The 21,559-nt window shown below is 42.5% G+C and overlaps 1 protein-coding gene across 2 annotated transcripts; it reads right to left on the bottom strand.

Moving 5' to 3' along the window:
* Nucleotides 1-961: 961 nt before the first annotated feature.
* On the bottom strand, nt 962-21,128 carry vwf (von Willebrand factor). Of its 2 annotated transcripts, XM_034878790.1 has the most exons (53): nt 20,850-21,128; nt 20,648-20,699; nt 20,382-20,525; nt 19,999-20,101; nt 19,649-19,857; nt 19,269-19,390; nt 18,522-18,741; nt 17,659-17,781; nt 17,460-17,571; nt 17,300-17,346; nt 17,075-17,211; nt 16,845-16,983; nt 16,354-16,454; nt 16,048-16,243; nt 15,744-15,959; nt 15,236-15,482; nt 15,020-15,114; nt 14,567-14,718; nt 14,368-14,471; nt 14,150-14,288; nt 13,877-14,011; nt 13,037-13,183; nt 12,770-12,910; nt 12,168-12,266; nt 11,908-12,064; nt 11,084-11,251; nt 10,799-10,934; nt 10,378-10,687; nt 8,973-10,137; nt 8,785-8,889; nt 8,180-8,323; nt 7,951-8,094; nt 7,703-7,867; nt 7,492-7,538; nt 7,225-7,402; nt 6,772-7,013; nt 6,489-6,678; nt 6,033-6,374; nt 5,685-5,923; nt 5,387-5,489; nt 5,140-5,211; nt 4,650-4,754; nt 4,307-4,512; nt 4,078-4,227; nt 3,865-3,981; nt 3,495-3,675; nt 3,170-3,210; nt 2,966-3,082; nt 2,542-2,640; nt 1,867-1,995; nt 1,725-1,764; nt 1,539-1,636; nt 962-1,292 (listed from the first exon to the last, which is right to left on the bottom strand). In XM_034878790.1, the coding sequence occupies exons 1-53, from the start codon at nt 20,853-20,855 to the stop codon at nt 1,107-1,109; spliced, it is 8,562 nt and encodes a 2,853-aa protein (XP_034734681.1). In that variant the 5' UTR covers nt 20,856-21,128; the 3' UTR covers nt 962-1,106. The 2 variants fall into 2 exon arrangements, with proteins under 2 accessions (XP_034734681.1, XP_034734682.1); XM_034878791.1 differs by lacking the exons at nt 14,368-14,471; nt 14,567-14,718; nt 15,020-15,114; ... (5 more) ...; nt 17,075-17,211; nt 17,300-17,346 and having other exon boundaries at nt 19,999-20,099; nt 20,380-20,525.
* Nucleotides 21,129-21,559: the final 431 nt, after the last annotated feature.

Raw genomic sequence — 21,559 nt, 5'->3', positions numbered from 1 at the left:
TTCCTTACAAAGTTGTTTCCCCCCCTGCTAAATCAGTAATTTCATTATCAGATAATCGCTGAGCTAGCTCCTGAACAACAATGTAAGATAACGTTTTTGACTTTTTATTTACACTATGATGGAACTAAACCTGACACTTTATGAAGTCACAGTAATAACAACCAATTTTACCCAATGTTCTGCACAATGTACGTTTCAATTTGGGTTCTAATCTGCGCCATGAAATTACTACTTTATTCTCTGGGGACTACCAACGTTAAACTTCACAACCGCACTCTTGCTCTTTTTCTGACAGATTAGATAGACCAAGACTCAGCCTAAGGCAGGAGCCACTAATTGGCCAAAACTACAGGTTACAGGTGCATGGCACCGCCGACAGCAACACAGGATATTAATCCTACTTGGTTTCTAGCCCTTTCAAACTGTAATTATTTGTCCTCTGTCACTAACAGACACATTTGCAAAATTAAAGCCCTAAAATTGATTTAAAAAAAGAAGTTTTTATTATTATCATGTTTAGGGGGGCTGAGAATACATTTTGCGGGCCTTGAGCCCCCTTAAAAAGCATCTAAATTCTCCAATGTTTTATGTAATATGCAAAATTTAGGTAAGTTAAGGTACAACATTTCCATCAGAAATTTAGTGGATTTGAAGTAAAAAAATACTATGAAATGAAAATACTTAAGTACATGTACTTTAAAGTTGTACTAAGGTTTGAGAAACTATACCTAGTTCCATTCCACCACTGGTATTTCTGATGATTTACTTGATACAAATGTGAAAAATTGATTTAACATTTCTCAAGCTTTTTTAATAATTGTTAGCAATCTTTAAACCCTGAAGAAAATCTGTTATCACTTTTAAATTATTCAAACATCTAAACAACATGCATCAATCTCAACAAACCCATTCATTTCAATAAGACTATTCACATTATACCAAAACGCAGAATAAAAAAAAGTAGGGCTTACAGAGACTAGCAGGTTTGTTTTATTGTTATTTGTGTTGTTATTTTTTAAATGGGTACATTTTACTTGAATACACACATACCATCTACATTTATAAACTCTCTCTCTCTCTCGTTCTCTCTCACTCTCTCATTTTCTCTAGGTACAATGTTTGGACAGACAGTCGCATGCAGTGACAGACAGGACAGTCTGGTGGCTGCGAGTGCCGTTGGCACACAGGATTGGAACACTGAGAGGCTCCGTCTCCACAGCCGCACAGCACACACACTCCTGCTCCACAGCATCCCTCTCCAGTGAGTACATGGACTTACTGCGACATTTTCCCTGGGAGGCAGACAGACAGACAGACAGACAGACAGACAGACAGGCAGACAGACAGACAGACAGACAGACAGACAGACAGGCAGACAGACAGACAGACAGATGGACAGCACCACGGGGAGAGACAGAAAGGTTGGAATGGTGAGGGACGGTGTTACAGTGTGATTTCATTAAACTTTGCAGGCTAATCCTAGGATGGGAAAGTATTAATCATCCTGTGTGTGTGTGTGTGTGTGTGTGGTCTCTTACTTCACAGTAGTGCAATTCTATCTGGTTTTCTGATTGGCAATCATCCACTTTGATGAAGTTAAGCGTCCCTACTGTCCTCCGACACTCTGGCTCCGTACCTTCACACATCGCACTCTTATTAAAATCAAAGCATCCACATTTTTCAAAATAGTGTAACAATCTTGCAGATGGCATAACTCTACTTACACATCTCACAGCAGGTTTTTCCAATCCGGCTGACTTTTCCCTTAAAGCAATCAGGAGAGAAACATTCAATACAAATTTATGGCAGACACAGGAGTAGGAATACTAAGAGACGGATGAAAAGCAGATTGTGTAGCGGCCGTACCCCATGGTCCAGACAAGTTTGGCGGTTAAAAGGAGGGCAGGTGGTCACTTTGGTTTGCAGGACAAGATCCCCTTTGTTGTTTACACCACAGGTATACAGGTTGCAACCATCCTCGCTAGTGGTGTTCACCTAAAGGGAGAGAGGGACACACGTACAGTGTACATACAGTGTTTATGCTGCTGAAAAAAACGTTTTCTCCATAAAAATGTACTTTATTGAACAAATGAAGACAACATATTACATTTCTAATGTAGACAAACTTTATTAGTCTGTTCTTTTATTTTGGCACACCTTAGTAAATTATAGGATAAAATAGTATAGTATAGTGTGACATAACATAGCATAATATACTTAAGTTTATTATAATTAGTAAGTAATATAGTAAGGTATGTAGTAAAACTAAAATAGGAACTGAAAAATAAGAATAAGAGTAATAATAGTCATATGTACACTGTAAACACCTCATCTATATACAGAGGAGTGAGAACTGAATTTATTTTTGCAGATTTGTTTGGCATAGCATATTATATCATTACATAAAACAGTATAAAATAGTATAAAATAGTTTAAAGTGAAATTATATAAATAACATCATTACTAAGTTTCTCTGCAACAGTAAATGTGTGTGTGACAGGGTTTATGAGCAAAGCATTGTCTTTTCTGCTAAACCCCTACCTGCAGACTGATCAGTTTTCCATCTGGCCTTTGCATAAAGCAGGCAGTGGGAACACATCGACCACAGCAAGCATCTTCCTCCTTCTGCAAAGTGTATCCCTGAAAACATTGTGGTTAATATTACTGCATGTCAGTTCTTTTAGGAAATCATCAGAAGGACAGTATGTCAAAGACGTAAAATTTGCTTGGACCCTTTTGTGGAAATAAATATTGCACTACCGTACTTACTTCAGAAACAGAAATGAATCACTGAAAACGATGTGGCCACAATTGAATGAGTAGGGATGGAATGCGGTCAGTGGATTAGAACATCTTTGATGACAATGATGGACGTTGGAAGTTATTGGTTAGTCATGATGATGATGATAATGATGGCAAATGATAGTGGTGATAATAAAAAAAATAATAATGGAATGACAATTACCATTGGGCAAGTGGGGCAGCTGATTCTCCTGCAGGACAGTCTGTATTTCCTCACAGCACCGTCCTCCACCATACACTCACAGTGTGTACACACGTCCACCATCAGCCTCTCTCCTGCCTGCACAAGCACACAGACGGAGTACTGAAGGAACTATTCTAAGCATTCTAATATGATAAAAGAGTGCTACTTTTTTGGCCGACTTACTCCTATCACAGTGTTGTTGATGACACAGACATCCATTGGCGCTGTGGAGAGAAAAGCACAAAAAATGTAATTGGCATTAATTTAACAGAAGTCTTTGAGTAAGGTCTGGGAGGACACCAATGTGAGAGAGCCATCTGCTGGACATGTACTGCGACTGCAACTTAGTATGTACTGTTGTAGGGGTGACAAGCTTGAGAATTCAAGCATTTTAAATCATGCCTGCTTGTTGAAGGGTGGTGTCTTAATTCATGATGTCCCTCCGCTGTTACAAATGGTTTGTCTGTTTATGTTTCAAGTGTGTAATTGCGTATGAATGTGTGTTTACCACAGTGGCAGCGGGGGCAGCAATCCTGGGTGTTGCAGCGTAACTCGGTTCCCAGCGGGCAGGATGGAGTGTCCATAACAGAGCAGCTTACATTTGTTGCAGAGACGAACACCTCGTCTTTCACTTTCAAACACTGATGTAAGACACATTTATCATGTGGAGACTGCCATACCTCTCCCACCTGTAAAAACACAGAGATTAGACTGAAAATCATATAAGAGGGGAGAGAAAGAGCTGCATAAACAATATGCACCTTTTCTGTACATAAAGCCAGAAATGTACTTCATAAGCAAGAGGTTATAAAAAATTAAACATTTCTACACATTATACCCTAAAAAGAGTGCTATTGATGATTTCTCTACACACATACACGTCTGAGGTTTCCTCTTATCAGTGTGTCCCCTCGCATCTCTTCTGTTGATTCCACACAGCTGTTTGGTGTGCACTTTCCACAGCACTCTCCTTTTGATGGAGTGTATGAGGAGCCCTGAAAGATTTAATAAGACATGTATGTAGATGAATGGATTTAGAAGCATAATGCAAATGTGTATGTTTGGTGAGTGTGTGCGTGTGTGTGTCCCACCTGAGGGCAGGTTCGATCACACACAGACGGCGTACATTGAGCAATGTGCAGTGATGTGTCTTTGTCCTGTAGCTGAGTACAACTACACTTCTCGCATCTTTCCTCCCATTCACTCCCCACTGGGTGAACCACGCCACCAACCACACACACCTGGAGAGATACCCATTATTAACACAGGATGGTTTAAACACTCACAGAAATGGAAAATTATGCATTTAAACAAACACACCTTGTCTGGCAGGCAGATGATTTCTGTGCAACCACAGTCGTTGGTAGAGGAAGATGTGATGAACCCAGCTGGGCAGGTGTGGGTGGAGTTGTGGCAGTTGCACACACATTCAAACCCGTCGCAACACTTAGTGTCTTTCACTAACAGTTTCCGATGTGAGGGACAAGCGGGGGGAGCTTGAAGAGCACACTCTTCCTTTTTGCAGACTGCAAGTGGTAAAAGAGATTAAGAAAAACATGTAAAAGAGATCCAATGTACGTATGTGTGCTCTTGTTTCATGTATCTATGTGTGCCAGAGAAAAGCATGAGCTTGAACATAACAAAGAATATATACGTGACATACCACACTGGTGATTAGGTTGACATTCCCCGGGATTTTTCAGAACCACAGTCTGACCGTCCTCACAGCGGGGCACTTCAGGCAGGTCGCAAGTCACCAGGTCACACACTGAAAGTCACAGAGTGAGGGAGTCTGTTAAAGTCAGGCAAGATATACACTCTGAAATGCAAGTGCCTGATAAACACAGACAAAATGTTTAGCCAAATTTGAATTAATGATTTATGATGTTTATTTTGTTAGCTTTTTAACATACAGGTGGTGGAGGTTTATTCGTTTGTCGCAACAAATTACATTGAATTTAATGTTGCATTAGGGCTCTGCTGTGTGAACAATATATTCTTATATTCTGGTATCTATCTATCTATCTATATTATATTATATTATATTATATTAAACACAGACAAGTCTGTTCTGCCCAATCTCATTTGATGAGGCTACTATAATACTGGATGTCAAAATAGAAATGTTTTGCTACTTGTAGTTTTTAACATACCACACTCGTACTCTGGGCAGCACTTAGACTCTCTCTTCTCTCTCAGGATCTCACAGGGGCCACACACTGGAGCTTCAAACACAAATAGATTAATCATTATTAAAGTGTTACATCTAAACCAGCCATGCACTACTGGTAATACTGTATATAATATATGTATGTAATATAACGTAATATGTTTTTTTCTTTTAGCAAAACCAGATTCTACAGTATAAGCATAAACTACATTTACAGAAGTGGTGCTTGCCTTTGATGTCATTGCAGGGCCTGGCAGTGCAGTTGATGTGTTGTTGGTCCAAACACATGCAAATCAAACATGGGTTCTCATCCGGTACCCAACTCTGCATGTACTGTACAAACAAACCAAAACATGTTCATTTTTATTGGTTGTATCAGACATAAACACTAGAGGGCGCCCACCGAATACTTGATTGTTGAATCCAATTCTATCAGCATGTGTATCTGTCATTGAGAAGTAAAACTGGGGTTTGTATCATTCCCTCACACTTTTACTCATATTTTTCTTATCTTCCCATGTGTCTTACCGTATACGTGTGTCCATGATGGTCAACACACTGACTGCATGCTTCTGGTGATACACACCGTCCGTGATTCAAAACTGTCCCTCCAGAACAGAAACAGCCCTCTGTTGGTGTGTCCATACAGGATGATTCGTTACCCCTGGCAACCGACCAGTCCCCTCGCAACATCTTTCTGCTACCACAATCCTCTACACACCCTGTCCGACATGCATCATACTCCATGGAGTTGGGACACTGTAACGCTGTGACACACAGATCAAGCTGAAGTTTAGGCTAAGGCTCAGACTGGGTATTAAACTTCATCCTCTATATTAGAACGTGTACACTTCCACATACTAAAAGCTAACTTACGGCAGAGATGGGGGCTCCTCCAGTCCACACACACACCTCTCTGTCTACAGAGGCGTGCATAGGCAGAAATGAGCTCACACACATCTGACTCCTCACATGTCTGCTCCTCACACTTGGCAAGGAAGACCTGGACAGGAATATGCTCATGGCACGGTTCAAAGACCTCAGAACGTAGGGCCTGACATCCCATCGCTGCTCCAGACACACACACTGCCTTTCGCTTTGGCAGACACACGGCATCATCTACAGCCACAGTCCAGTCTGAGATGAAGGCCGGCTGGTCAGCAGTTGAGCTACCATTACGCAAAGATAGTACGTTAAACTTTTCCTCCCCACAGGCACCTGTACAGAGAAAAAACAGTGGTCAGAACAATGTGTTACAGTTGCGCTAGAAGCTAATAGAGAGAGACAAACAGGGCTGACGTTTTTTTACACTTTTAAATAAATTTCTGTTACCGCAGAGTCCAGCGGTGTGGCCTGTGGTGGTGGAGCTGAGCAGTCTAATGGTGAACTCATTGCTCTGAGGAGTGAACGTCAAGACGTAGCCTTGGTCTGACTTAAGCTGAAGCATCACTCCTCCATAACGCACCAGCTCTAGGCCAGCGAACCGCCACGGCAGTGCAAGTTCTTCCCTATCAATCACTGCCTGCTCGAACAAACACATAGTTAATAAATAACCCTTCATAAACTCACATATAATCATCACTTTCAGAGTAGAGGCAACAATCACAGAACTTACAGTCATATCATCCTTCAGCAGCACTTTATGAGCTCCGTGGTTAACCTCCATGGCTTTCATGCAGACCTGGTTGTAATTCACTGAGTCTTGACAAGGCCCAGTGTGGAGTTTGACCTCTGACCCTTCCTTTGTGCCTGTGCTGACAGTGAGAAGTGTATAGGAGCACAAACCCTCCCCATCCAGCCTCAGTGCCAAGCCGTCGAACCTAACCACATGATTGGTGGAGCTGCCCATACACATGCCTGTCAACATACACACACACACACACACACACACACACACAGACACACACACACACGCAGGAGGAAGAGTGATTGTATGGTAGCCAGACACGTGATCCTTTAACAGTCAGTATAAATAGACTGGAATGCAAGTCTCCAGCACTCATTGTTAACAGCCCATGTGGAAAATAAAGTGCACTTTAAATAGATGGGTTACATGTGATGCACATACAAGGGCATTCCCAGTGGCAGCCACAGGTTTCCTGAACTCGGACAGGTGGCATGTTGTTTCTGCAGGCCGGCGGCTCCAGTCTGTCACAACTGACTTTGTGGTTTTGTACTGTCACTGCACCGCTGGGGTGGCACAGGAGAGAGTGGCAGCCGTCCTCCAGCAGCCATGACTCTCCAGGCTGAAACACATTACTAGTAGTGCTGTAATGGCTGTAAAAGGTTGCTGTATTGTTATAATTTATTTTCAACCTCGGCAGACACTACTCACCTTTCTCTCATTTCCATTATCATCAACACACAGTCCTGGTGGACCAGCTGAGAACCAAAGAAAATAACCGATATCATCATTAGGATCAATTATCATTAAAATGTATTAATGAAACTATACTGTTCTTTAGTATTTAGTAGTATTTTTTTTAACCTGGAAAATTTAACAAATTTGTGTGTGTGTGTGTGTGTGTTTGTTTGTGTGTAAGCACCTCTGCAGATTCTCTCTGTGTAACCATGATCTAGAGTCAGCACCATCAGTAATTGATCCATGCTGCTCAAGTGCAGAGTGTTGTCTTGGTTTCCGTGGTGACCAAGCACGCTAAGCTCACTCCTGTCATAGCCTGGTCCCACCCCGATGGGGAACACTGACACACCTGCGGGAAGAGACTCTGATCAGTGAAACTAAACCAGATCTGTGACAGAGGAAGATAAAGAATAGAAACAGTGATTTAATTACCTGCTGCCAGTGCCTCGTTAGCTGCTTCTTTGACATCATCAGCTGATTTGTCAGTCACCAGCATCACCACAGCCTTGGCTACACCGACTCTTCCACCACTGACTGGCGAGATGGCCGTCTGCACAGCGAATCGCAGTGCAGACCCTGTAGACAGACAGAACAGTCAGCGTGTGTGTGTGTGTGTGTCTGCTTTAATGTGTCTGCGAACATTAGTTTATATATCCAATACCTAGTGCAGAGGCAGCGGTGGTCCTGCTTGGTATATTCTCCACCAGGTTCATCAGGTGGGATTTGCTCTGTTCATCCTTCCAGGTGAGATCTGCTTTGTTGGTGTCTCCATACTGTATCACACTCACCTGAGTGCCATTCAGCCCTGCATAAATAAAAAAGTTAAGTCACGGTAGAAATGCACTGGAGGGAGCGCTACAACCTGGTTACTTACATACACATTAGTGATTGACATGCACCTTAATGGTTGGTTGTAGTTTTATAGAAATCCTCAAAATGTTCTCAAGTGCACACATTTAAAACATGTTAGCCCACATAAACATGTCTCCTCTTCTATGTGTCCCACATTGGTTACCCACTGTCTAAATAAATAACTGGAAAACACTGGGTGACCACATAACATTTGAAAATTATCCAAATTTAAATGCAGCGTTCTTTTCCCAAAGCTTATCTTCTCTCTAAAGGTCATGAAAACTTGCAAGATTTAGATAAGACAGACAAAATTAAAAACAAGTAGTTATAATAACAAAACTAAACATCAGTGAAATGCAGTGCACATCACATAAAAAAATGTAGTAGGGTATTTGGGGGCTGAGTCACACTTACCTAAGTCAGCATTATTGATGAAAGCTTTGACGAATGTCTTCATGTCCTCAAACTGCTCTCCAGCCTTCAACAGGAACAACACATCCACTGGCTTCTTACATGGCACTGTGTAAAGATATGCTCACAAATTAACAAAAGCTAAGTACTCTTTATGGTGTGAATGATTGAAACAAATGTGTCATTTGTACCTGAGGTTGGAAGGCTAGAGAGTGTGGGGAGGACCAAGGGTGGCAGTGTAGGAGAGTGGGGCCTGACTGTGGTGCGTGTGATATTGACTACACGATGTACCAGGGTCGGCAGATTGTCGTAGACATCAATAAACAGCGGGCGTTGAGGGAAGCTTAACGGTAGCAGGTCAATCTCCCGTATTTTTGATCCAACACCAATTGGATACACTTGTGTGTGGGTGCTCGTAGATGGCGGGCGAGTTACTGTGTCAGTTGGCGGGTTTTCTGTCACAAGGAAGACCAGCTGAGGAGGGGTGGGGCCAGCTGAAGGCTGGACCGTAGCCATTTCTTGAAAAGTTGTAGTAATAGCTGCGCCTGTGTTCGTCTTACTTCCACCCCTCCAACGGATCTCCCTCAGTCTTTGCCGCAGCAGGGTCCTCTGCCCCCTCAACTCCCACTGATGGATCTCCACAGTGACCGTTACTGAGTACTGGATCACAGTAATACGAATGACCTCCTTGTCCTCCGTCAGCTGTGAGATGACTTCCTCCAGGAAGAGGAGAGACTTGGTAAAGTTGACCTCGCCGACTGCATCAGAGCCTTCCAGAATGAAAGTCACATCTTTGGCTGGATAGATGGAAGATGGTAATGTAGTGAGCGGAGACAGGCCAGAGTGGGAGGTGGATGTAGGAGCGTTGGGGAGATGTTGTGTGGGGTTGGGCTCCAGGCGAGGAGCCAGTGTTGTGATGGTGGTGCCCTGTCGAGCTTTACCCGAAGGGGACTTTGGCGTTGGAGGTTTCACCACCTCAGGCTCCATCCCCAAGGTGCAGAGGTAATCAGTCAAATCTAAGAGACGATCAGGCAGCTCACCTGTGCTGCTCAGCACATAGGCCCTGTTTTCTGGGTTGGCATTGGTGATGTCATTAATCTGCCCCATATTTACCCCCGGACCCAGCGCCACTGTCAGGGTGGTGATAGCTGTCCTGCGGAGCATCTTGACAATAGCACGGACGGGGCGAGGGTTGGCACTAGCAGTCAAGATGATGGCAATGCGGCCAGCATTGTCACGCTTGTTTTTGTCATAGATATTGATAACCAGGTACTTGACAGCCTCATCCAAGAAGGCTACATCTCCCCCTGTGTAATGCAGATCATGCACAGTCTTCTTAAACAGCCACTTCTGAACCTACGGGTATAAATGAAAAAAAATGAAAAAAATAGGAAGATCAAGCAATCAGGCGTAGATATTTATGATGACATTCTGTTTACGTGAGTCAGCAAAGCAGTTGATTTCTGGGTAAAATTGAAATGTTGTGAAAGTTATTCCACAGAATTCTTAATCCAGAATTCTTAATCCAGCATTGAATATTTATGCAGGTATACACTTTTTTGCTGTCTTACACATGTCCAATACATGTTTATCTACCTGCAGGTCATATGTTTTGACTCCAGAGTGGTATAGCAACACTGTGGCTCGGGTGTGAGCTGAGCCCATGCGGAATCGTTCAACCACTCCCAGTATAAACTCTTTAGTTGCCTGAAATTCATCTTCACTCAGGGCTTCTGAACCATCCAATAGGAATGCCAGATCCATGGCGCGATCACACGTGCCCTCGGGCATCACGGTGGTGAAAGGCAGGGTTGTGTGGGTGGCATAGGCAGGTGTTGGAGTGGGAGTCGTGAAGATGGCAGAGGAGGCACAAACTTCACAGCTCAGTGTGTTGTTGTCACAGTGACTTTAGAAAAAGAAAACAAAGCATCTTAAAATGCACAAAGAATCAAATTACAAAGCAATAATTAGCAGAAAATAGGCAGACTTGTTGCAGAGTGTCCTATCGCAGGATTACCATATCTTGCAGTGGTCGGGGTCATTGTGGTTCAGGATGACCTTGTTGCCGTGGGAAATTCTCTGACCCTCATGGATACACACCTGACACTGAGAGGGATCTACACAACGCATGGCCACCTCATCCAGTAGTTGGCCTACAAGAAAAAAAGGCTGAAACTCACCAACACTATTTGAATATTTGTACCAGAATATATCCAATTATTTGTATATTGTATTAACATTTTGCATGCTTAAAATGGATTTGCATTTGTAAGAGTTGTATGTCCAGTGAGTATTTTGGCACCTGGGGGGCAGTAGGCATGGCAACCTTCCACACATGAGAGTGAACAGTGCAGGGGATCTGGGTGCTGGCAGGTGATCGGACAGGCAGGGCCACAAGTGTTATACCTCCACTGGCATAACTCCTCCCCTACTCCTGGGCTCTTGGGGTTCAGCTCCTCACAGCTTAAGGCTAAAATGACAAATAATTAAATTATAGAGTTTTATTAACAATGCGACATAATGTGGCCTCTGCTTTTGACCATTCCTAACTACATAGGTCTCTATCTTCAAGATAAACATGATCTCTGACCAGCATAACAAAGTATTCGGTAATGTAGAAAAACAAGATAATGACATCACATCTGACAAATTTCTGACAAAATTCCTAAAGAAATTCAGGTTAAGTCCCCATTCAGATGAAATAACTATAAAAGCAGGTGCAGGTTTTCCCCTCTTTTTCCCCTTTCTCACCAAGCTGTCCTGTCCATTAAAAATGGAAAAAAAAAACGAAAAATAATCTTTAAAAAAATAACACAAAAGGTGTTGTGGGGGAATAATAGCTGTGCTGAAAAGTGGGGGTGTTGTGACTGTGGTATGTTGTTAAGTTGATCTAAAAAGGGAGAAGAGCTGCATGGGAGTTAGCTTGTGTCTTAGACAGAATTCTTAAATTACTATTTTGTTTTGTTTTTCTGCCACTTTATTTTGACAGCTTAGAAGACACTGCTAATTTGTAAGCTTGCGCAAGAAACCATGATGTATTTTCCTGACAACAAAGTATAATTCAGACAGTAAATAACTGATGAAATGAGAAACATCTGGAGCAATGGAGAAATTCTTCACACTCACGGCAAAGATCATTGGATCTCCAGCTGATGGATACACCCATCTCTGAACAGGCCTGAGCGTAGGCCGCGATGACATCACAGAAACACGCACAGTTGCCCACTGAGGGACAAGAGCATGCTGCCTCCACACACATCTCTACATAGGGCTCTGCATCCACCTAGAAACACATGTAAACAATACAAATGTTAAGAAAGATGTGCATGAACCGACCAACGTACGTGGTGTCGTGGGACATCTATTGTGTCTGTAAATACACTCACCTGGCTGTTACATTCTCTGAAGAGAGGACCAGTGATCACACGACATGACTGCTCCACCGTTACCAGCCTGACAATGTTGTCGCTGCAAGGCACAGGTATCTATAGACAGAAGAACACACAACGTTAGTGTAACAGTATCTATATATCTTATCCTATACTAGAAATGTAGTAGTTAGTCATTAAAGAATCAAACTAGTGTTTTTGTATTTTTCAGAACATTAACTACAAATCATGCATTTCAAACCATCCAGGCAACCATTTCATTTTAGTCAGTCAGCATGGTACAAAACTCCGCTCGCACAGACTTGCCTAAAGTTAGTCATCTATCACGGTAAACATGTAGTCTGCCCGTTGACAGTCCATCTGGTATACGGTCCTTATACTTGCCCACAAACAAACAAACAAAATTCCATGGACCTAAAGTGCCCTAGATCTGGTTGCGAAAACAGGACCATGTATGGATCTTTATTCTATACAGCAACTTCTAAGCCACTCATATTAAAAGCGTTGTTTCTAAATTGTCCTGAAACAAAAGCTAGAGAGGAAGTATGTTATTCTGTAATTTGAGCAAACTGACACTTTAATCTAAGACCAGACTTTACCTCTCTTACATCGGCACAGCTGGGAATGACCTTCCACGAGTTCCCAAAGTGTGAGGAGTCCACCTCCAGTTGGTTGTTACTGCTCACCAAGTCGTTGTTGACATTCCCATCAAAGTTACCACACAGGCCACACACCCGGCCCTACTCGTAATAAAATGTATGTATAGCAAAAAGAACATGTTTAAAATAAATAAAATAAAACCAATAATGAATGTTTACAAAACCATCAAGGTCCAACTAGTCAAAAGTGGTATACTACATAAGTACCCTGTATGTGGCTGAGATGTGAACCAGGAGGCGCGTTCCCTTGTCCCAGCTGAGGGAAATGTGTTTCCCCAGCAGCACGGTGTAAAACTGACCAGATTGCAAAATCTCCACCTGTGAGCTCTGTAGAACCGGCCTCTTCATCTTCACCTACGAGAGAGAAAGATTCCAGCCATGGAAACTCACAGGTCGCATCTAAAAGGTTTAGTTGACTGAGACTGAGTAAAGCTAAATATAAGGTTTTGAATGTGTCGACAAACTGATATTTGGTTATGACCAAGGGCATTATTTAAGACACAAATTCCTCTCATCTGTAAACACTATTATATATAAATCTTATGTGCTTATTGCTTTTAAGTGACTAATCAGATACCTAGTTTATGTTGCGAACATGTTAATGGAGCATTGCTACTATGCGTGTATAATAATATATACAAACCTAAATTACAAATGTATTGTTTCATGTGAAACAAAAATAGCGCGATAGGAACAGGCAGGTGTAATGCTCTGCTTAAGAAGAAAATATGTTGTTTGCTGTGTGATCTAGCTGTGATTAAAGTCAAAGTCCATTTGATGTCATTTTTTTTTTTAATACGATGATTTAAGGACTACACATTTTAGTAAAATGTTTTTCATTTTTTATGAGTCCTTGTGGTTGTATGATTCCAAAAAAACGTATTGTGACAGATGTTATTGGGGATAATTTGGGATTATTTTTTGAAGTTCCTATAGGCACTTTGTTTGCATGACACACTAAATCACATAACTGACTACTTGTGTATATGTGTGTGTGTGTGTGTATGTGTGTGTGTGTGTGTGTGTGTGTGTTTTTGAGTGTGTTACCTCTCCATGTTGCATTACGATCAAACTTCCCTGGTAGAAGATCGTGATAGCTTTTGCACAGCGATGTCCCACAATTCCACAGGCCTCATTCTCCACAAGCACTCTGAATGAGCCCTCTTCTCCATTACACATATCCTATTGTTAGTGAAAGAAGAAAAAGACAAAAGTAGGGAAAGGATAGCGAGATTAAAGGAAATAAATGTATGTTGCATGTTTGACAGCAGTATATTGTTCAATAAACCCTGGAGTTATTTTCGAATCTCTGTCTCTTACCTGGACCAGGACATATTGGCAGAGGCCGGGAAAAGAATATTTGAAGCCATCAAAAGTGATGTAATGCCCTTCCCCCACAGTGCGGCACACACCATTGCACGCCTTCTCTGTGCAGCGCCACTTCCTGTTCTCACACACACTGTAAACGAGAAGATCTGTTAAGCTAGCACATTGCAGGTATTCTCCTTCATAACCTTGTATGCAAACAAGTATTATACCAGGTGTTGCAGTCAACAGAGATGGCTTGTCCTGATGCATATGGCCTGTTGTTATGGTAACAGGGACACTTTTCCGGTGCAATGCAGTCTCTGCGGTGACGTACCTAAAATCAATCCGCTTATCAATCAGCATGTTCTATTTTAGAGGTTTGGTGCTTTATCTCAAACACACACACAATGATAAGACACCACCACCTACTGTGCCGGGAGGACAGAGGCAGCCGGGGATGCAGGCGAGGCTGAAACAAGGCAGATCCAGATTCTGGCATGTTCTGGCACACTCAAGGCCTTTTTTTCCTGCATCACACTCTGTACGGACTAAGGGAGGAGTGCACTGGGCTGACCGGCGCTCTGTATACACAAAAATAAACATCAATGTTACAGATCAGTTCAGTAAAATGTAAAATGAATGAGAAACTGATGAAAGATATTAAAGCAGTTCAACTTTATTGCCAAATAAAACTAGCAGGATTATTTATAGTGATCCGACCAGAGAGCTACTACATTGACCCAGTTTGCTGCATGTAAGGGCGGCAAAGTATGATGGTTAAAAACAAATGGTCGAATGACAGACACCATATTGATAGTGAATAACACAAGTGACAAAACACATGGACATTAACAGAGCCCCTGTAAAATATTGAAATTGTACCTCTGGATGGTGCCGTGTCATCATCATAGAAGAGGTCAGACAGTGAAGTACTTAATTCAGGGGAGCTACAACGCATGGTGCCATTCTCACAGTAGCTACACACACACAGGCACACAAGAACAACACAAAAAGTAAACGTGGATCTATTAACCACAATAATCATTAGCACATCATAATTGGCATAGTCTGTGAACACACACATTGACAGTCACTGACCAGATGCTGCTGTGATCCGCGTAGACATCACTAGGCTGGTAAAGCTGTCCATCATGCAGACAGGTGCACAGGTCAGCTGTCACACATTCTCCGGAGTCGCTTAGGTACTTTCCAGCAGGACAAAAGCAGCCCTCCTCACACACCCTCTCCCCGTCACATCCAGCCTCAGCGCCAGACAGAGCGCGGCAGGTCCGGTCGCACACACTCCCACAGGCCTTATAAACCTGGCCTCCAGTGCACTCCAGCTCTGACAACGTAAAATCCGGGTAAGGTTAGGGATATAGTCTCAGTAAAACTGTTCTTCCCAGAATTGTGATAGATCTTTGTTGTTTGTAATGACTGTTGCCTCTTGGTGATACAAATATTCAAATGTGGTGCTGACATCCTAAGCTCTACAATGCTGTTTTTGGTCTAAAAATAGAATTAAGTGTATATATAGTTACTAGTGTGTTACTAGTGTTTGTGCATATGAATGATGAGCTGTGAATGGGTTGAGTGTGAGAGTTACCACAGAGTGAAGGAGACCTCCAGTTGAGCAGCACTCCTCTGGCCGTGCAGGCAGCTGCGTAGGCAGACAGAGCAGAGCAAAGGCACTCCTCCCCGTTCACACACGCACACACATCATACCGACAGAACCGCTGGAACGGACCTGGGTTCACCAGATAGTGGCATGGACTGAACACGTCTGACATCATCACCGAACATGCCTCTTCTGCAAAACGGACTAAAAGGTGTCGGAGGGATTAGAGGTTAATGATTTTGTGGCTTTTGTGCTGATGTGTGTATGTGTGCATCTATACCGAAGTGTGTACCTCTTTTGGGGTTAATGGCACATGGATCAGTCTGATGTTTGTGGGTAGATTCACAGTCTCCGTTAATCCTCCATGACTGGCCAAATGCTTGAGGACCTGCCTCGACTAGACCAGATCCAGACAAGAAGTCATCACCTTGGTTACCATTAAAGTTACCACAGAGACCGCAAGTCTGGCCTGCCCATCGTGGTCCCAGCTGGGGGGAGGTGGACAGAATTCAGTTAAGTTGTTTGCTTATGTTTTTGTTCCATATGTACCATTACCAAAAAAAAAACAAAAAAAAAGTTTCCATTTAAATTGCTCTACCTTTAAAAGCACACGGCCTCGCCCATCCCAGTCCAGGTGAAGGTCATCTCCAAACTGTACACGCACGGAAGACTGCACGGATCTCTGGATATGCAGACGGCCTGTAAAATTGCATACACAGGGACGTGACTAGTTGAAATCAATATGATGATAAATAATTAACAATCCTTTCAATAACTAAAAATTATTTTGCTGATAATAATGATCGCAAGAAATCAGGTCAACAAAGATTAATTAATTGCGATTTGATGTTTATATGCTGGTGTTGACCGGATGTCTTCTCTCTCTTCAGAATGTAAATTGTAGTTTTTGTTGCATATTTGAGCCAAGGTTTTGTTCTCTTCAGAATATAACAGCTTAAAGTGCAATATTTTCAGTACTTTCTCTGATCTACTTCAGGCCTTATAATAAGTATGATATCATACACAGAATAATACTTAGAGGTTCTATGCAAAGTAGATCTTATCCACTATTGTGCCAAAGCAGCATACCATGATGCATTGGGGTCTGGATGTCCATGCTGTTGACAGAGACAATTCCTCCGTGCTTCAGCTTCACTGTCATGTCCTCCAGAGAGGACAGGCTAAGCGTCACTGAGCGTGTGCAAACAGCATCCTGATCATCTGCACACTGAAACACAATACAAAAAACACAAATACTGTAGATTATAAGCATCTAGAGGCATGAAAGTGACAGAAAATAAAGCCCAAACATCCATTACCTGTACGTTCTCAATAATGATAGAAAACCCGTTATCTGTGCAATCTCTTGCCAGCAGATACTGACAGTGACCAGTGAAAGTGAAGAACTTGTTGTCAAAGGTCTTGAAGTGAGATTGGCCCACCACCAAGCACTCACCTACACACAAACAATGAAGACATAACACCAGAAATTAGCAACAAATGTGTAAGTCAGTGCATTGACTGCTACTGTACATCTCTCTCACCAGGGCAGCCTTCATTGGTGCATTCCCAGGAACCGTGACGGCACACACTGCAGGAAAGAGACAATTTAGTCAGGGAGCCTTTTTTTTTTTTTATATAGCAATATTTCTGTATTGGTGTATCAACTGTTTACGTGTTCCAGCATGCATATTGTTCCCTCACCAGGTGTTGCAGTCCTGAGAGATAGTGGATCCTGGTGGAAAATGTCGTCCCATGTGCACACAGGAACACTGAGATACCTCCACACAGCGAATACCATCCAAAACCTTACCGACTTAGAAACAAACACACAGCATGTTAAAACTACTAGTAATAGAGCAACAGAGAGTGAAAGAAGGCGATACAGTGAGTGGGACGTTACCAGGACATGTACAGCCATCCACACACTCTTCCTTGCAGATCTCCTGGATGTTAAGACTATGGCATGTTGTAGAGCAGGACTTGGTGCATTCACTGTACTGCATCCCAATTGGACATCTGGGGACTGAAAACACAAGCACACACATTGAAATCATTAATGTGACTTCATAGCTTGCAACTACTTTCTTGTGGTAGAATCTCCAGCTTATGACCTCATGCTCTGTAAATTGAGACAGTAGTACCCCAGGTCTCATTCAGGTCAGTGTCCAACATATAATCTCATAACCTATGCAGGCAGAGATTCATAAAAGATGAATTAATGTTTTGTTTCAGATATCCTTATGGAGGTCGGTGGGACTGCCACACTTTTGGATACTTCCATAACCGAGAGAGGTAGACTTAACTAGGCTTTAGCATCTTTGTTTTAGGTGCCTGCAATATGTTTGTTTACATTGAAGGTTCAGCTAAACTTAATGCCTCCCGGGGGCGCCTGGATAGCTCAGTAGGTAGAGCCGGCATCAAAATTCTGAGGTTTACTCCTCGACGCAGCAGGCCGGGGTTTGACTCTAACCTGTGGCCCATTGCTGCATGTCATTACACTCTCTCTCTCTCTCTCTTTCCTCCTTCATGTCTACAGCTATCCTGTCAAATAAAAGCCTAAAAGTGGCCAAAAAGAATCTAAAAAAAAAAACACCTTCAGGAAAACAGGAACTTCAAAAGTAAGGATGGCACCTACACTATACTGTGTAATCCTAAACTCTCCTCAATTGAGAATTCATTTTATTCTCCTCTGTTATTCATCAAAGTCTCCCAAACCTTCTTCACGTATGTAAAATGAGTTGTGCTGTCCTGACAAAAACTTACAGCACTGACTCTCCTCCAGCCAGCCACGAAGGAGTATCCCATGGGCGTGGCACGTGCGAGCATATTCCAACAGGAAAGGACAGTAACAGTCCTCCTCCTCCCTCTGGTCACAATGGCATGCCTCCTTCTGACACAGCAAAAGGAACGCCTCAGGAGAGACCAGGTGGGCGCAGTGCAGAAACACGCCAGATGTCCGCAACACGCTGCAACTGGACAAAATCTTCACACACCCACACGCGCAAAATTAAGTTCAAACGATTGACGTGGTTAAATTAAGAATAGTTCCAAGACCCCAGTTTTTTGTGACTTAAAACATTAGTATTCTTGTCTTGTCATGCGTGCGTTGTTGTCTTGTAAGCAGTAAAAAAAGGGGCAATGGCTTCTAACAATGACACTGGGTGCGTTTTCAGATGAGCTACTAGTGTTATCATGACTACAAATATTTTAAATATTACAAAAGGGGGGTCCTAGGCACAGAAAGAGATTAAAGTCACTAAGTACCAGTTGAAATTACAAATTACTTATGCAACATATTGAAGAGGAAATATTAAACTCTTAAACTAATATTCTAACTCAGTCAGACTTTGGGTGTTACTGCACAAAGCCCAGCTACACACTGAAAAAGCATTTCCTTCAGAGACAGAGGAAATATGTCATAATATACTATTTATGTATGTGTGAAATCCTTACAGATGTCCTCATACATGTATGTGAGCATGCATATGTGTGTGTAAAGTGTCCTCTCACCGCTGTAGTCTCTTTCGTGCTGTTACAGGACTGGTTGGGACTTGAGACACGTCGACATGACTGATCAGCTCCCTTCACTGCCCACGAATTTGCAAAATCATAACTGTCTTCTGTCGGAAATCCTGAAAACACACACATAAACGAGTTGAAGGATTTCTCCTTAATCTCATCCTACCACTACTGTTCCTCTTGATTTCTTTTACCTTGTTATCTTTTCCTGTACTGACCTGCTACTCTTCCTGTTGTGAGTGCTGGTGACTCCAATCATTTCCTAGATTCCACTCATAATGAACTCTCCCTTGTTTCACTCTCCAACATACACATATCCCACATACGCACACAGTAATAGACTTTGACACCATTCGCCCGCCTGAGCTTACCCTCTTGAGCAGTATATTCATCTGCCGTAACAGAGTTGAAGTTGCCACAGAGGCCACAGGTGCAGTTTGCATGGTGTTTGGTCAGTGTCAAGGCGATGTTGGCAGCATTATCAATGGTAACAGTAAAGCCAAACTCCTCACTCCAGAGCTTATAAAAGCCAAGCTCTGAGCCCACAAACACAGCATGAGATGCGTAGGGAACAGATAGTCTGCAGAAATGGAGATAAGATACACATCAAGCCTCCTCGTCATCATAATCAAACTACGGTGTCAGTTTTTCTACAATAAGTCAACATTAATTCACACATACATTATGATTATTGCATGCCATCTTATTTGTATTACTCAACCTATTTCCTCCTTGTGAAAGCCGTCCGTCCACAGACAGGTGCAGCTCAAAGGCGTCCCCCAGAAACAGAGTGACTCCAGTTCTTTTGCCATTGACAAAATCCGCTGGGGATAGAATCACACATTTATTTTATTATCAAATCTTAGACTGGCTAATATGTCTGAATTAACAACAACGATCATTGAATCTTAAAAGAAATTAAAAGGGAGGATAAATGAGTAAGCTATTTCAAACATCAGTACAAGTACATACACTGTTATTTTTTTTGATCAAACCCAAGGCAGTGGCTAGGCACAAGCCACTGAGCTGCACTGGATGAGCATTAGATGTAATTAGAATTCAAATCTTTATGTTTCTTTATAGAATTGTCTGAGTGTGACTCACCCATCAGTGTGAAGGAGTGATGGCTGCAGTCTCCAGCCAGCAGGTAGCTGCAGTCTCCAGGAAACTCATACAGAACACCGTCAAACGTGTGTACGTGGTGTCGTCCAAATAGACTGCATCTCCCGGTCATACCTGCCACACAAGCTGGACACACGCATATTACACTTATAAGATTGACCGTAGGAGAAGTAGTGATCTTATGCAAAACATTTGACATACTTTTGAGGACTAAAAATAATTTGCACATCCTCTGATGTCCCCCTCACCTGTCAGATACAGGAGAACCCAAATTTCTCGCAAGTACTTCCCCATACACACCTGAAACAGATTAATATTCCCTCCATTATCATCACTATAACCTATGCCAGCATCATTCTCTCATATCTAAATATCACATTGATGTCTGCTGTCCACTGCCTATTTAAAAAACAAATCTTTATTTAGTTCAAAAACTCCAGTTAGTCCTACCTCCATGGCTCCAGTTAATCCAAAGAGTTGCAAGGAAAAGGCAAACACAAACCAAAGTCAGAAAATCCAAATGTTGCAATTTTAGACCTCACACAGTCAAGGCATAATGATGCAGTGTGATGGTCTGTGTCAAACATAGGCTCAACTGAAAGTTGGTAAAATGCTCAACCACCCTGGAATCTATTTTATAGCAAAGAACGTAACCCCACCTCGCTGCCACTGGCTTTTCTTTGAGACCCCTCCCCTCGCCAGGTTATGTCAAAAACGATAGAATATCACTCTGTCCAAAGCTCAGTGCCAGCAGACTAACACCGTCAAACACACTCAGCAGGACAATACCAGGATATGCCCACTGATGGCCTGGCTGAGTGATAGGTCTACACAAACGTATCTGTATCGGCGCCAACCCAAACAACTTTTGTGGAAAACACATTTACTGGAGCTATCACACGCAATAACATAAGACTAAGCTGCCCCAAATCAAACACACACAAAAAACACACACACACACACACACACACTCTGGGAACGTGTATGAATCAACACTCCCAGGTGCAAACTTCCCCCATCATCTGGCAAAAAGACAGTATTGTGCATCTAAACATACGCCTATCCAATGCTGGTACCACTCTGCAACACTGTACTCTGTTTTTAAATGTTTTTTAAAGCCTTGTATACCCTTACAGGTGTTTTCATTGGACCTTTCTTCA

Source organism: Etheostoma cragini, chromosome 8 (assembly GCF_013103735.1).
Source record: "Etheostoma cragini isolate CJK2018 chromosome 8, CSU_Ecrag_1.0, whole genome shotgun sequence".
Lineage (NCBI taxonomy): Eukaryota > Metazoa > Chordata > Actinopteri > Perciformes > Percidae > Etheostoma > Etheostoma cragini.
This window is presented reverse-complemented; position numbering and strand designations above follow the sequence as displayed.